The sequence below is a fragment of the Salvelinus sp. IW2-2015 genome, linkage group LG25 (assembly GCF_002910315.2).
Source record: "Salvelinus sp. IW2-2015 linkage group LG25, ASM291031v2, whole genome shotgun sequence".
NCBI lineage: Eukaryota > Metazoa > Chordata > Actinopteri > Salmoniformes > Salmonidae > Salvelinus > Salvelinus sp. IW2-2015.
Genome location: NC_036865.1, coordinates 23,262,363 through 23,278,908, shown reverse-complemented (window position 1 = coordinate 23,278,908; position 16,546 = coordinate 23,262,363). Strand labels below are relative to the sequence as shown.

At 45.8% G+C, this 16,546-nt stretch overlaps 1 protein-coding gene across 2 annotated transcripts in view; it reads left to right on the top strand.

Annotated features, from left to right (window-relative positions):
* nphp1 (nephronophthisis 1) overlaps positions 1 to 14,921 on the top strand; it is a 28,845-nt gene extending 13,924 nt beyond the window's left edge. Inside the window, exons 18-20 of one of the 2 annotated variants that reach the window (XM_023970504.2) lie at positions 13,781 to 13,854; positions 14,028 to 14,072; positions 14,324 to 14,921. In XM_023970504.2, coding sequence (XP_023826272.1) covers positions 13,781 to 13,854; positions 14,028 to 14,072; positions 14,324 to 14,569 — 365 coding nt within the window. In that variant the 3' untranslated portion in view covers positions 14,570 to 14,921. The remainder of the gene's footprint in view (positions 1 to 13,780; positions 13,855 to 14,027; positions 14,073 to 14,323) is intronic. The other variant, XM_023970505.2, reaches the window with a different exon arrangement.
* Positions 14,922 to 16,546: the final 1,625 nt, after the last annotated feature.

Sequence of the window (16,546 nt, the reverse complement as noted above, 5' to 3'; positions counted from 1 at the left end):
TTTGCAAATATGGTGGAAATAAGTATTTGGGTCACCTAACAAACAAGCAAGATTTCTGGCTCTCACAGACCTGTAACTTATTCTTTAAGAGGCTCCTCTGTCCTCCATCGTTACTGTTTATGGCACCTGTTTTGAACTTGTTATCAGTATAAAAGACACCTGTTCACAAACCTCAAACAGTCCACATCCAAACTCCACTATGGCCAAGACCCAAAGAGCTGTCAAAGGAGCACCCAGAAAACAAAATTGTAGACCTGCACCAGGCTGGAAAGACTGAATCTGCAATAGGTAAGCAGCTTGGTTTGAAGAAATCAATCTGTGAGAAAGCAATTATTAGAAAAATGGAAGACATACAAGACCACTGATAATCTCCCTCGATCTGGGGCTCCAGCAAGATCTCACCACCGTGGGGTCAAAATGATCACAAGAACGGTGAGCAAAAATCCCAGAACCACACAGGGGACCTAGTGAATGACCTGCAGAGAGCTGGGACCAAAGTAACAAAGCCTACCCATCAGTAACACACTACGCCGCCAGGGAACTCAAATCCTGCCAGTGCCAGACGTGTCCCCCTGCTTAAGCCGAGTACAGATCCAGGCCCGTCTGAAGTTTTGCTAGAGAGCATTTGGATGATCCAGAAGAAGATTGGGAGAATGTCATATGGTCAGAATGAAACCAAAATAGAAACTTTTTGGTAAAAACTCAACTCGTCGTGTTTGGAGGACCAAGAATGCTGAGTTTGCAGCCAAAGAACACCATACCTACTGTGAAGCATGGGGGGTGGAAACATCATGCTTTGGGGCTGTTTTTCTGCACAAGGATTTCGGACGATGATTCGTGTAAAGGAAAGAATGAATGGGGCCAATGTAATCGTGAAGATTTGTGAAGTGAAAACTCCTTCCATCAGCAAGGGCATTGAAGATGAAACCGTGGGCTGGGTCTTTCAGCATGACAATGATCCCAAACACACCGCCGGGCAACGAAGGAAGTGGCTTCGTAAGAAGCATTGAAGGTCCTGGTGGCCTAGCCAGTCTCCCAGATCTCAACCCATAAAAATCTTTGGAGGGAAGTTGAAAGTCCGTGTTGCCCAGCAACAGCCCCAAAACATCACTGCTCTAGAGAAGATCTGCATGGAGGAATGGGCCAAAATACCAGCAACAGTGTGTGAACCTTGTGAAGACTTACACGAAAACGTTTGACCTCTGTCATTCGCCAACTAAAGGGTATATAACAAAGTATTGAATAAACTTTTGTTATTACCAAATTCTTATTTTCCACCATAATTTGCAAAAATAAATTCATAAAAAATCCTACAATGTGATTTTCTGGATTTTTCTTTCTCATTTGTCTGTCATAGTTGAAGTGTACCTAATGATGAAAATTACAGGCTCTCTCATTTTTTAAGTGGGAGAACTTGCACAATTGGTGGCTGACTAAATACTTTTTTGCCCACTGTATACTGTGCCTGCAGAAAGTATTCATACCCTTGGCTTATTGCACATTTTGTTGTTACAGCCTAAAATTCAAAATTGATTAAAATTGTGTTTTTTTTTACCCATCTACACACTAACGCCATAATGAAAAGTGAAACATGTTTTAGAAATTGTTGCTAATTTATTGAACATTTAATATCTTATTTACATGAGTATTCACACCCCTGAGTCAATACTTTGTAGAAGCGATTACAGTGATTACAGCTGTGAGTCTGTAATACCTACATGTTTCCCTGACCCAGTTTATAATACCTACATGTTTTCAAGCAAACCACCATAGTCCTGTGCCCAAAGACTACCGCCCCATAGCACTCACATCTGTAGCTATTAAATGCTTTGAAAGGCTGGTCATGGCTCACATCAACACCATCATCCTAGACACCCTGGACCCACTCCAATTCTCATACCGCCCCAACAGATCCACAGATGGCGCAATCTCTATTGCAGTCCACACTGCCCTTTCCCACCTGGACAAAAGGAACACCTATTTGAGATTGCTGTTCATTGACTATAGCTCTGCATTCAACACCATAGTGCCCTCRAAGCTCTTCACTTAGCTAAGGACCCTGGGACTGAACACTTRCTTCTGCAGCTGGATCCTGGACTTCCTGACGGGCAGTAGGAAACTGAGGGCCGAACACACCCCCATTCACATCGACAGGGATGTAGTGAAGCGGGTTGGGAGATTCAAGTTCCTTGGTATCCACATCACTAAGGCCCTATCATGGTCCAAAAACACCAATCGTGAAAAGTGCATGAAAACGCCTCTTCCCCATCAATAGGCTGAAAAGGTTTGGCATGAACCCTCAGGGCCTCAAAAGGTTCTACAGTTGCACCATTGAGAGCATCTTGACTGGCTGCATCACCGCTTGGTATAGCAACTGCTCTGCATACGAACGCAAGACTACAGAGGGTAGTGCGTACGGCCCAGTACACCGCTCCCTGCCGGCGAGAGACGGTATGGGGCGGTATGAGAATTGGAGTGGGTCCAGGGTGTCTAGGATGATGGTGTTGATGTGAGCCATGACCAGCCTTTCAAAGCATTTAATAGCTACAGATGTGAGTGCTATGGGGCGGTAGTCTTGCATCGAATGCTGCAAGCTAGTTTGGCCTACCCAAACACCCGGCTCAAACAGAGAGGGATGCTATATTAGATAGCTGGCTATGGCTATCCAACACTGGAATTCTTCCAAGTAAGGTAAGATTTTGTTTTATTAATTTATTGCCACCGGGACCCACCGGTATAACTGCTAAAGTGCTTGCTGCTGACTGTACACTACTGCAGTGGTTCCCAACCTTTTTGGTTATTGTACCATCAACAGAATTTTGCTCTGCCCGGAGTACTCCTGAGGTACCCCCTCATGTGCATTTTACCAGTAAGCCTAGGATCTCATGCATCTTCTCAAGTACCCCCTGTGGATAGGCCAAGTTACCCGAGGAGTCCTAGTACTTCTMGTTGGGAACCCTGCTGTACTGCATAATTGTAGCGGGTTTACTAACACGTTAGTTCTAGTAGCTATGTTGACTATGACATGACAACGATGTAGGCTGTGTGTAGCGGTTATGATATGAAGGTTTGGCATGGAAATGTTTTTTTTTGCCTGGTCACAGACAGCTGATGTGTTGTACACTGAAGTCCACAAGCGAATGGAAAAGGTGAGAGGAGGAGAGCACTTAGATAGATGCAAGAAGGAATTATATATACAACAAGCTGTTTGTATGTGGCTGCTATGAAAGTTAACTGTGTTTGCGTGTAATCAGGAGTGTATTCATTGTGCCAATTCTGTTGAAAACGTTTCTTAAATGGAAGCGAACAAAACGGGGATAAACATACCTGAATTTGTCCAATAGAAACTCTTGTTTGTAACTGTTGGACTAATGTGCACCTACTGTCACGACTTCCGCCGAAGTCGGTCCCTCTCCTTGTTCGGGCGGTGTTCGACGGTCGACGTCACCGACCTTCTAGCCATCACTGAATCATTTGTCATTTTCCATTGGTTTTGTCTTGTTTTCCTTCACACCTGGTTCCAATCCCATCAATTACATGTTGTGTATTTAACCCTCTGTTTCCCCTCATGTCCTTGTCGGAGATTGTTTTGTTTGTATGTGATGTGCATTTTAGTGTTGGTGTGCGACGGGTTTTGTACCCACTTGTTATTTTGTACATTTTGGTTGTTTTGGAGTTTGTCGGTATAAACGGAGTTGTTTAATAAATACTAAGTTCGTTCTCCTGCGCCTGACTTCCCTGCCACCAACACGCACCCCTTACACAATCTCCAACCTACCTATGGAGTCAGCAGGAGAAGGTACCTCGGCCATGGAGGTGGAGGAGCGCGTCCAGGAGCATGCGGTAATGCTTTACCATCTGGGCGCCGCCATGGATCGCGTTATCAAGACAATGGACTGCTGGGAGAGACAGCGAGTTCTTCAAGCGCCTCCACCAGCACAACCGGGGTCTCCCCTGAGCGCCCCTTTCCCGCCTGAACCCAGTGGGATCCGTCTCTCCATGCCACWGGAGTACGACGGGAGTGCTGCCAACTGCCAGGGTTTCCTCCTCCAACTAAACCTCTATCTGGCCACGGTCCACCCAGCTCCATCGGACCGTGAGAAGGTGTCCACTCTCGTCTTGTGCCTCACCGGGAAAGCCCTGGAGTGGGCCAACGCCGTGTGGAGAGAGGGAAATGCGGCGTTGGACCATTTTGAGGAGTTCACCCGCCGTTTCCGGGCAGTCTTCAACCACCCGCCCGAGAGTAGAGTGGTGGGTGAGCGCCTCTACCATCTGAGGCAGGAGACGAGGAGCGCCCAGGAGTTTGCCCTGGAGTTTAGGACCCTGGCTGTTCCATCCCCCAGCGCAGGATGGAACAACAGGGCCTTGATCGACCACTACCGCTGCAGTCTGCACGAGTACGTTCGTCGGGAGCTGGCCTGCAGAGACACCACCCTCACTTTCGACCAGCTGGTGGACCTGTCCATCCGGCTGGACAACCTGCTGGCTACTCGCGGACGTCCAGATCGGGGTCTGGTGGTTCCATCCTCCTGCACCCCATCTCCGATACCCATGGAGCTGGGAGGGGCGGTGCACAGGGAGACCGGAGGGGGTTTCCGCTCGTGCACCATCTGTGACCACAGAGGTCACACTGCTGGTCGGTGCCGGATAGGTTCCTCTGGGAATCGAGGGAGCAGGCAGGGCGCTCTGGCGTCACCCCAGGTGAGCTGGCACCATTCTCACCCAGAGTCCTCTGTTGCTCATATGTTTGTCTGTCACTGTTTTCCTGAGTTTTCCCCGCATTTCCAGCATAAGGCGCTCATAGATTCAGGCGCGGCTGGGAATTTCATTGATAGAGCGTTAGCTCATAGGTTCCCGTGGATGTGCCCTTCCCCGTTCACGCCTTAGATAGTCGACCATTAGGGTCAGGGTTAATTAGGGAGGTTACCGCTCCTTTGGGCATGGTGACYCAGGGGGGTCACACGGAGAAAATTAGTATTTTCCTTATTGACTCTCCTGCGTTTCCCGTGGTGCTGGGCCTACCCTGGTTAGCTTGTCATAACCCCACTGTTTCTTGGCCACAGAGGACTCTCACGGGGTGGTCGCGAGAGTGCTCAGGTAGGTGTTTAGGGGTTTCTGTTGGTGCTACTACGGTGGAGAGTCCAGACCAGGTCTCCACCGTGCGCATTCCTCCTGAATATGCCGATTTGGCTCTCGCCTTCTCTAAAAAGAAGGAGACTCAGTTACCAACTCATCGACGGGGCGATTGTGCGATAGATCTCCTGGTAGACGCTGCACTTCCCAGGAGTCACGTGTATCCCCTCTCACAGGCAGAGACGGAGGCTATGGAAACATATGTCTCCGAATCCCTGCGTCAGGGGTACATTCGGTCCTCCACTTCACCCGTCTCCTCAAGTTTATTTTTTGTGAAGAAGGAGGGAGGTCTGCGTCCGTGTATTGACTACCGGGGTCTTAATCAGATCACGGTGAGGTATAGTTACCCGCTACCGCTCATAGCCACAGCGATAGAGTCAATGCACGGGGCGCGCTTCTTCACCAAACTAGATCTCAGGAGCGCTTACAATCTAGTGTGTATCCGAGAGGGAGACGAGTGGAAGACTGCTTTCAATACCACCTCTGGGCACTATGAGTACCTCGTCATGCCGTACAGGTTGATGAATGCTCCATCAGTCTTCCAAGCTTTTGTAGACCAGATTTTCAGGGACTTGCAGGGTGTAGTGGTGTATATTGATGACATTTTMATATACTCCGCTACACGCGCCGAGCATGTGTCCCTGGTGCGCAAAGTGCTTGGTCGCCTGTTGYAGCATGACCTGTAAGTCAAGGCTGAGAAATGCCTGTCCTTCCAACAGTCCGTCTCCTTCCTAGGGTATCGCATTTCCACGTCAGGGATGGAGATTGAGAGTGACCGCATTGCAGCCGTGCGTAATTGGCTGACTCCCACCACGGTTAAGGAGGTGCAGCGATTCTTAGGGTTTGCCAACTACTACTGGTTTATCCTGGGTTTTGGTCAGGTAGCGGCTCCTATTACTTCACTGCTGAAGGGTTCCCTCTTTGGCGTTCATAGTGGAGGTGGACGCGTCCGAGGCTGGGATAGGAGCTGTGCTCTCTCAGCGCTCGGGTATGCCACCGAAGCTCCGCCCTTGTGCCTTCTTCTCGAAGAAGCTCAGCCCGGCGGAGCYAAACTATGAGTGGGGGACCGGGAGTTGTTGGCTGTCGTCAAGGCACTGAAGGCGRGGAGACATTGGCTTGAGGGGGCTAGACACCCTTTTCTCATCTGGACTGACCACCGCAATCTGGAGTACATCTGGGCGGCGAGTCTGACTGAACCCTCGCCAGGCAAGGTGGGCCATGTTTTTCACACGTTTTGTGTTTACCCTTTCTTACAGACCAGGCTCCCAGAACGTTAAGGGAGACGCATTGTCRCGGCTGTATGACACAGAGGAGCGCCACATGGATCCCAATCCCATACTCCCCGCCTCTTGTTTGGTGGCGCCGGTAGTGTGGGAGCTGGACGCGGACATTGAGCGGGCTCACGTGTAGAGCCCGCTCCCCTCAGTGTCCCAGCTGGGACGTCTGTACGTTCCGTCTGCTGTCCGCGACCGGCTGATCTATTGGGCCTACACATCACCCTCCTCTGGTCATCCTGGGATCGGTCGGACGGTGCGCTGTCTTAGTGGGAAGTGGCCCACTTTAGCTAAGGACGTGAGGGTTTATGTTTCCTCCTGCTCGGTGTGCGCCCAGTGCAAGGTGTGCGCGCAGTGCAAGGTGAAGGACGTGTTGGGCGTGTTTCGGGTCGACGTCACCGACCTTCTGCCATCACTGATCCATTTTCATTTTCCATTGGTTTTGTCTTGTCTTCCTTCACACCTGGTTCCAATCCCATCAATTACATGTTGTGTATTTAAACCTCTGTTTCCCCTCATGTCCTTGTCGGAGATTGTTTTGTTTGTTGTGATGTGCATTTAGTGTTGGTGTGCGACGGGTTTTGTTACCCACTTGTTATTTGTACATTTTGGTTGTTTTGGAGTTTGTCAGTATTTATTAATCAACTCCGTGTATACCAAGTTCATTCTCCTGCTCCTGACTTCCCTGCCACCAACACGCACCCCTTACACCTACGTTGTAAACTTTCATTCATTGGCTAGGTGTGTATCAACCTCATGATGGGTACAGGGAAAATTTAAGTATCATGTAGTAGCCTATATCTATCGATGTTACATTGAGCTGGGTGAATGGATTATGAATGACAGTCATCCAATATGCCATGTTCATAATCATATATATAAAAAAAAAAAAATTCTCCCTCATCTTAAACGGCACCGACTGCCGCTGATACACACACACTACATATTTCAGTTGTTTGTCATTATGTAGAATAAGGCTGTAACATAACAATGTGGAAGAAGTCAAGGGGTCTGAATGCTTTCTGAATGCACTGTATTCTCTCAATTACCTCAACTACCTCGTACCCCTGCACATTGACTCTGTACCGGTACTCCTTGTATATTGCCTTGTTTTTGTTTTTATGGTGTTACTATGTTTTTTTTATTCAGCAAATATTTGTCTTACTTTTTAACTCTGCATTGTTGCCGAATAGAACCGGTGTAAAGTCTACACCTGTTCTATTCGGCGCATGTGACCAATAAAAATGTTTTTGAGTCTTTGTGGGTAATTCTCTAAGAGCTTTCCACACCTGGATTGTACAATATTTGGCAATTATTATTATAATATATATTTTTAAGCTCTGTCATGTTGATTGTTGATCCTTGCTAGACAGCCATTTTCAAGTCTTGCCATAGATTTTCAAGTCACAACTGTAACTAGGTCACTCAGGAACATTCAATATGGTCTTGGTAAGCAACTCCAGTGTATATTTGGCTTTGTGTTTTAGGTTATTGTCCCGCTGAAAGGTGAATTTGTCTCAAAGTGTCTGTTGGAAAACAGAATGAATCAGGTTTTCTGTTCAGATTTTGCCTGTGCTTATAGCTTTATTCTGTTTCTTTTTGTAAAAAACTCCCTAGTTCTTGCCGATGACAAGCATACCCATAACATAATACAGCCAACTCCATTGTAGTGGTCTCAGTGACATGTTGGATTTGCACCAAGCATAACGCTTTGTATTCAGGACAAAAATGTAAATTCTTTGCCACATTGTTTTTGCAGTATTACTTAAGTGTCTTGTTGCAAACAGGATGCATATTTTGGAGTATTTTAATTCTGTACAGGCTTCCTTCTTTTCACTCTGTCATTTAGGTTAGTTTTGTGGAGTAACTATAATGTTGTTGATCCATCCTCAGTTTTGTCATATCACAACCATTCAACTCTAACTCTTTTAAAATCACCATGGGCCTCGTGGTGAAATCCCTAAGCAATTTCCTTCCTCTCCGGTAACTGAGTTAGGAAAGACGCCTGTATCTTTGTAACGACTGGGTGTATTGATACATCATCCAAAGGCCTTATTGATAACTTCACCATGCTCAAAGAGATTTTCACTGTCTGCTTTTTTATATTTTTACACATCTACCAATTGGTGCCCTTTGCAAGGCATTGAAAAACAACCTGTTCTTTGTGGTTGAATCTGTGCTTGAAATTCACTACTTGTCACACCCTGGCCTTAGATATCTTTGTTTTCTTTATTATTTTAGTTAGGTCAGGGTGTGACATGGGGGATGTATGTCTTTTGTATTGTCTAGGTTTTTTTGTATGTTTATGGGGCAGTGTCTAGTCTAGGTGTATGTATGTCTATGGTTGCCTAGATTGGTTCTCAATTAGAGACAGCTGTCTATCGTTGTCTCTGATTGGGAGCCATATTTAGGCAGCCATATTCATTGGGTAGTTCGTGGGTTATTGTCTATGTCTATATGTAAGTTGCCTGTGTCTGCACTTGTCATTTATAGCTTCACGGTCGTCGTTTATTGTTTTTGTATAGTTTGTAAAGTGTTCTTCGTTTTCGTGATAATAAATAGAGAAGAATGCATTCACTTCACGCTGCGCCTTGGTCCTCCTCTCTTCCACCATACGACGATCGTGACACTACTTGATTGAGGGACGTTACAGATCATTTTATGTATAGGGTAAAGAATAGTCATAATTTTTGTTGCTACCATGCAACTTATTATGCGATTTCTTAAGCACATTTTTACTCCTGAACTAATTTAGGCTTGCCATTAAAAAAGGGGTTGAAGACTTATTTATTGACATTTCAGATTTACATTTTTTATTAATTTCAAAAATGTTCTACAAAAACAATTCCACTTTGACATGATGGGGTATGATGTGTAGATCCGTGACACAATATTTAAATTTAATCCATTTTAAATTCAGGCTATAACACAAAATGTGGAAAAGTAATGGGGTGTGAATACTTTCTGAAGGCACTGTATAGGCCCATGTAGCCTATTTATCTTTTTATGCAAGTCATCTTTCGGTTTTCATTTGAAAAATGTTTTATGCTTCAATTGTTTGTAGCAATTGTAAAGGTCACAGACAGACAGACAAACAGACAGTCTCTCACTGTTGCTGCCTGTTATAGACCCCCCTCAGCTCCCAGCTGTGCCCTGGACACCATATGTGAATTGATTGCACCCCGTCTATCTTCGGAGTTCGTTCTGTTAGGTGACTTAAACTGGGATATGCTTAACACCCCGGCAGTCCTACAATCTAAACTAGATGCCCTCAATCTCACACAAATTATCAAGGAACCCACCAGGTACAACCCTAATCCGTAAACATGGGCACCCTCATAGATATTGCCCTCCAAATACACCTCTGCTGTTTTCAATCAGGATCTCAGCGATCACTGCCTCATTGCCTGCATCTGCTATGGGTCCGCGGTCAAACGACCACCCCTCATCACTGTCAAACGCTCCCTAAAACACTTCTGCGAGCAGGCCTTTCTAATCGACCTGGACCGGGTATCCTGGAAGGATATTGACCTCATCCCGTCAGTCGAGGATGCCCGGTCGTTCTTTAAAAGTAAATAAGCATGCCCCTTTCAAAAAAAATTGAACTAAGAACAGATATAGCCTCGACCAGCACAAAAACATCCTGTGGCGAACTGCACTAGCATCGAATAGTCCCCGCGATATGCAACTGTTCAGGGAAGTCAAGAACCAATACACGCAGTCAGTCAGGAAAGCAAAGGCTAGCTTTTTCAAACAGAAATGTGCATCCTGTAACTCTAACTCCCAAATTTTTTGGGACACTGTAAAGTCCATGGAGAATAAGAGCACCTCCTCCCAGCTGCCAACTGCACTGAGGCTAGGAAACACTGTCACCACCGATAAATCCACGATAATCGAAAATTTCAATAAGCATTTCTCTACGGCTGGCCATGCTTTCCTCCTGGCTACCCCAACCCCGGCCAACAGCTCCGCACCCCCTGCAGCTACTTGCCCAAGCCTCCCCAGCTTCTCCTTCACCCAAATCCAGATAGCAGATGTTCTGAAAAAGCTGCAAAACCTGGACCCGTACAAATCAGCTGGGCTAGACAATCTGGACCCTCTCTTTCTAAAATGATCTGCCGCCATTGTTGCAACCCCTATTACCAGTCTGTTCAACCTCTCTTTCGTATCGCCCGAGATCCCTAAAGATTGGAAAGCTGCCGCGGTCATCCCCCTCTTCAAAGGGGGTGACACTCTAGACCCAAACTGTTACAGACCTATATCCATCCTACCCTGCCTTTCTAAAGTCTTTGAAAGCCAAGTCAACAAACAGATCACTGACCATTTCGAATCCCACTGTACCTTCTCTGCTGTGCAATCCCGTTTCCGAGCTGGTCACGGGTGCACCTCAGCCACGCTTAAGGTACTAAACGATATCGTAACCGCCATCGATAAAAGACAGTACTGTGCAGCCGTCTTCATCGACCTGGCCAAGGCTTTCGACTCTGTCAATCACCGTATTCTTATTGGCAGACTTAACAGCCTTGGTTTCTCAAATGACTGCCTCGCCTGGTTCACCAACTACTTCTCAGACAGAGTTCAGTGTGTTAAATCAGATGGCCTGTTGTCTGGACCTCTGACAGTCTCTATGGCGGTGCTGTAGGGATCAATTCTCGGGCCGACTGTTTTCTCTGTATATATCAGCGATGTCGCTCTTGCTGCGGGTGATTCCCTGATCCACCTTTACGCAGACGACACCAATTCTTCATAACATTCTGCCCCTTCTTTGGACACTGGTGTAACAAACCTCAAACGAGCTTCAATGCCATACAACACTCCTTCCGTGGCTCTCAACTGCTCTTAAATGCTAGTAAAACTAAATGCATGCTTTTCAACCATTCCTGCCCGCACCCCGCCCAACTAGCATCAGTACTCTGGACGGTTCGCACTTAGAATATGTGAACAACTACAAATACCTAGGTGTCTGGCTAGACTGTAACTCTCCTCCAGGCTCACATAAGCATCTCCAATCCAAAATAAATCTAGAATCGGCTTCCTATTTCGCAACAAAGCCTCTCACTCACACCGCCAAACATTACCTCGTAAAACTACTATCCTACGATCCTCGACTTCGGCAATGTCATCTACAAAATAGCCGCTACACTCACCTACTCTGCAAACTGGATGCAGTCTATCACAGTGCCATCCGTTTTGTCACCAAAGCCCCATACACCACCCACCAGTGCGACCTGTATGCTCTCGTCGGCTAGACCTCGCTACATATTCGTCTCCAGACACTGTCTCCAGGTCATCTATTACTTTTACTAGGTAAAGCTCCGCCTTATCTCAGCTCACTGGTCACTATAACAACACCCACCCATAGCACGCGCTCCAACAGGTATATTCTACTGGTCATCCCCAAAGCCAACACTCCTTTGGCCGCTTTCCTCCAGTTCTCTGCTGCCGATGACTGGAACGAGTTGCAAAAATCGCTGAGCTGGAGACTATATTTCTCTCCTAACTTTAAACATCAGCTATCTGAGCAGCTAACCGATCGCTGCAGCTGTACATAGTCCATCTGTAAATAGCCCACCCAATCTACCTACCTCATCCCCATATTGTTTTTATTTACTTTCTGCTCTTTTGCAACACCAGTATTTCTACTTGCACATCATCATCTGCTCATCTATCATTCAGTGTTCATTTTCTAAATTGTAATTACTCACTATTTATTTAAATAGGTTAGGCCTATTATTGCTAACCTCCTCATCCAATTTGCACACACTGTATAGAGCTTTATTTTTCTATTGTGTTATTGACTGTATGTTGGTTTATTCCATGTGTAACTCTGTGTTGTTTGTTTGGTGTCACAACTGCTTTGCTTTATCTTTGCCAGGTCGCAGTTGTAAATGAGAGTAGCCTACCTGGTTAAATAAAGGTGAAATATAAAAATAAAATAAAAAACATCTTGATTCTACGTTGAGTGTACAAAACTTTAAGAACTCTTCCATGACAGACTAACCAGGTGAATCCAGGTGAAAGAGAAGACCTTATTGATGTCACCTGTTAACACACTTTATTTTATTTAACCTTTATTTAACTAGGCAAGTCAGTTAAGAACAAATTCTTATTACACTGACGGCCAAATCCGGACGACGCTGGCCAATTGGCATTGACTAGAATACAGTATATACAATGAAAAGAGTAACAGTATGCAAACATTATTAAAGTGACCAGTGATTCCATGTCTATGTACAATAGGGCAGCAGCCTTGAAGGTGCAGGGATGAGTAACCGTGTGGAGCCGGCTAGTGACAGTGACTAAGTTCAAGGAAGGGTACTGGTGAGCCAATCATTGTAGATGAATGGAGGAGACTGGTTAAAGAAGATTTTCTAAGCCTTGAGACAATTGAGACATGGATTGTGTATGTGTGTAATTCAGAGGGTGAATGGGCAAGACAAAGATTGATGTGCTTTGAACGGGGTATGGTAGTAGGTGCCAGGCGAACCGGTTTGAGTGTGTCAAAAACTGTAACGCTGCTGGGTTTTTTCACATTCAACAGTTTCCCGTGTGTTTCAAGAATGGTCCACCTCCCAAAGGTATCCAGCTAACTTGACAACACTGTGGGAAGCATTGAAGTCAACATAGGCCAGCATCCCCATGTAATGCTTTCGACACCTTGTAGAGTCCATGCCCGAAGACATGAGGCTGTTCTGTGGCAAAAGGGGGTGCAACTCAATTTAGGAAAGTGTTCCTAATGTTTATACATTCAGTGTATGTTTAAACTCAGATCTTCTGTGTATTTGAATTACATTTTAATTACCTTATAACTAGCAAGTCAGTTAAGAACAAATTCTTATTACAATGATGGCCTACTCCGGCAAAACCCTCCCCTAACCCGGATGACGCTGGGCCAATTGTGCGCACCCTATGGGACTCCGATCACGGCCGGTGTGATACAGTCCGGGATCAAACCAGGGTCTATAGTGACGCCTCTAGCCACTGCGATGCAGTGCCTTAGACCTCTGAGCCACTTGGGAGCAGTGTATATAGTGAACTTAGCTGTTCTGCGAGTGGTTCTGCGAGAGGCAGTTGGTAAATGACAAGCGTTTTCAAGTTCAACTTTAGTAACGATGGTTGGGAAACAGAACAGAGATTTAACGATGCTCCTATGAAGGTTCTAATGATGAATTTAGCCTTAAGATGCTTTTGGGGAACCCTGCCCGGAAGTAATCTTGTCAGATTGGTGTTTCCCCTGTTTCACCTATGCGGCTGATCAGAGTACAGGAGATACACCAGACTGCTTTTCCTACGGTAGTACAGTACGGTATGTGTTGCAGTAGCTGTTCGTTACTAATGAGGAATTCTCTCGGGCCGATGTCACTCCCCAACAGATCTGATCTGTAGTCCTCTGCTGGCCACCTTCCCAGAGATCATGGACCAATCGGACCTGCTGGATGCCCTGAGGGTAAATTCCGTTGCCGGATCGAGGCTAGCTCATCTCACCACCCCCTGATAACCCAATGCAATTCAGACCCTATTTTCAGGAATCYGTGGGCTCTTTTATAGACTTATTGGCTAGCTACAGTGTATTTACTATAATGTTGACTATAATGCTGACTGAATTGTTTTTCTGTTCAGAAGTCTTGGTTGGAGGCTGAGAGCAATATGAAGAGATCTGAAAAGGTAAGCAAATCCTTAGAGCAGACCTTTCTGAACATTCAGACACAGATTAAGCCTAATCRTGGACGGAAGTATTTTTGATTGAGTTTCTCCATTTTAAAGTGCTTTTTAGTGTGCACGAAACCGGCCCTTACGTATTTTTCTGGTGGTTGAGGAATTGTGAAGCTATTTTTTGTGGCACTGCTGAACTGGCTTGTTCTGTGGGTATGTGTTTTGTGTGATGGTGGATTTGCGTGTGTGTGGGGGGTTTTCAGAGGGACCTACCGCTGCTGAAGAGAAAGTTTGTGAGGGTATACATGGACAACATGTATCCTCTCCTCTACTCAGCTGACCTGCCCCCTCCTCGCTGGGCTGATGAGATGGTGGAGAACCAGCGGGCACGAGTCATCTTCAACAGTTCCCTGGAACCATTCCACACACACACCCCCGACAGCCCCCCTCGCCACCAAGCCTTTGACATCTCACAGCTCACCTATGACCTCCTCTGCATGACCTCCTAGCAACTGCATAAATCCGTCTGTTTCCAGAGTTATTTATTCGAAATTATAAACTGGGTGGTTCGAGCCCTGAATGCTGATTGGCTGACAGCCGTGGTATATCAGAGCGTATACCATTGGTATGACAGAACCGTTGGTAACCAGTTTATAATAGCAATAAGGCACCTATGGCCAATATACCACTATATATGGCCAATATACCACGGCTAAGGGCTGTATACAGGCACTCCACGTTGCGCCGTGCTTAAGAACAGCATATTGGCCATATGCCACATCCCCTCTGGCATTATTGCTTAGTTATATCTCACTATTTAGTTTTTGTATTTTTCTATATAATAAACTATAATAGATGACATTGCTCGTCATCCTTTATTTTTTACTCAAATGTTTAAAATACACTCCCAGAAAGGAACAGGGCTTTGTGTAGAGTGCATTATTGCAAACATCCACTAAGAAGTAATGGRGTTTACACACACACCTTCACTCTTATGAAACTATAATATCTAATGTACTTTATGGACCTGGTYTCAGAGCCTGGTAATAGAAGTGATATAATGAGATTAGGCACGACAGGCTGTGATATTCACTCACATTGATATGGTTAGGTAAATAGTTGGCTCCAAGAAAAGTAAAAACATTTCCCATTGTGCAGTTGCTCTGGAATGTGTGGTGATACCTGATGCAAGACATTTCACATAAGGCATTATGAACAGTTTTATGTGTGGGTGTTTTTTCTTTCCTTGGGAAATTTAGGCCCACAGTCCAACCCTTTGCCTGGCCTAGCTGAGTAAGAGGTAATTACGACAACAACAAGTGAGATGCAAAACTCTCCCTGTTAGTCACAATGATGTACAAAGAAAAAGGAAAAACACTGCCTTTCTCCCCAATGTCCTCTTGGATGTAGGCCATGTGAAATTAACTTCCAAACAGGAAGGGCGTACAGTGCCTTCAGAATGTTTTCAGACTGCTTMACTTTTTCCACATTTTGTTACGTTACAGCCTTATTCTAAAATGTATGAAATTGTTTTTGTCCCTCATCAATCTACACACAATACCCCATAATGACAAAGCAAAAATAGTTTTTTAGAAAAAAAAAGTGAATAAACACATTTACGTAAGTATTCAGATCCTTTACTCAGTAATTTGTTGAAGCACCTTTGGCAGCGATTACAGCCTCAATTCTTCTTGGTTTGACGCTACAAGCTTGGCACGCCTGTATTTGGTGGGAGTTTCTCCCATTCTCTCTGCAGATCCTCTCAAGCTCTGTCAGGTTAGATGGGAGCGTCGCTGCACAGCTATTTTTCACGTCTCTCCAGAGATGTCGATCGGTGTTCATGTCGTGGCTTTGGCTGGGCCACTCCAGGACATTCAGAGACTTTCCCGAAGCCACTCCATGCGTTATCTTGGCTGTGTGCTTAGGGTTGTCCTGTTGGAAGGTGAACCTTCACCCAGTCTGAGTTCTGAGTGCTCTGGAGCAGGTTTTCATCAAGGATCTCTCTGTACTTTGTTCCGTTCACCTCCCCTCAATCCTGACTGTCTCCATCCTCCTGCCGTCTGAAAAACATCCCCACAGCATGATGCTGCCACCCCATGCTTCACAGTAGGATGCTGCGCAGGTTTACTCCAGACGTGACGGCTTGGCTTCAGGCCAAAGAGTTAATATCTGGTTTCATCAGACCAAGAGAACTTGTTTCTCATGGTCTGAGAGTTTTTAGGTGCCTTTTGGCAAACTCCAAGTGGGCATCATGCCTTTTCTGAGGAGTGGGCTTCTGTCTGGCCAACTCTACCATAAAGGCCTGATTGGTGGAGTGCTGCAGAGATGTTTGTCCTTCTGGAAAGTTCTCCCATCTCCACAGAGGAACTCTAGAGCTCTGTCAAGTGACCATCGGGTTCTTGGTCACTTCCCTGACCAAAGCCTTTCTCCCCTTGATTGCTGAGTTGGCCGGCGGCCAGCTCTAGGAGAGTCTGGGTGTTCCACAG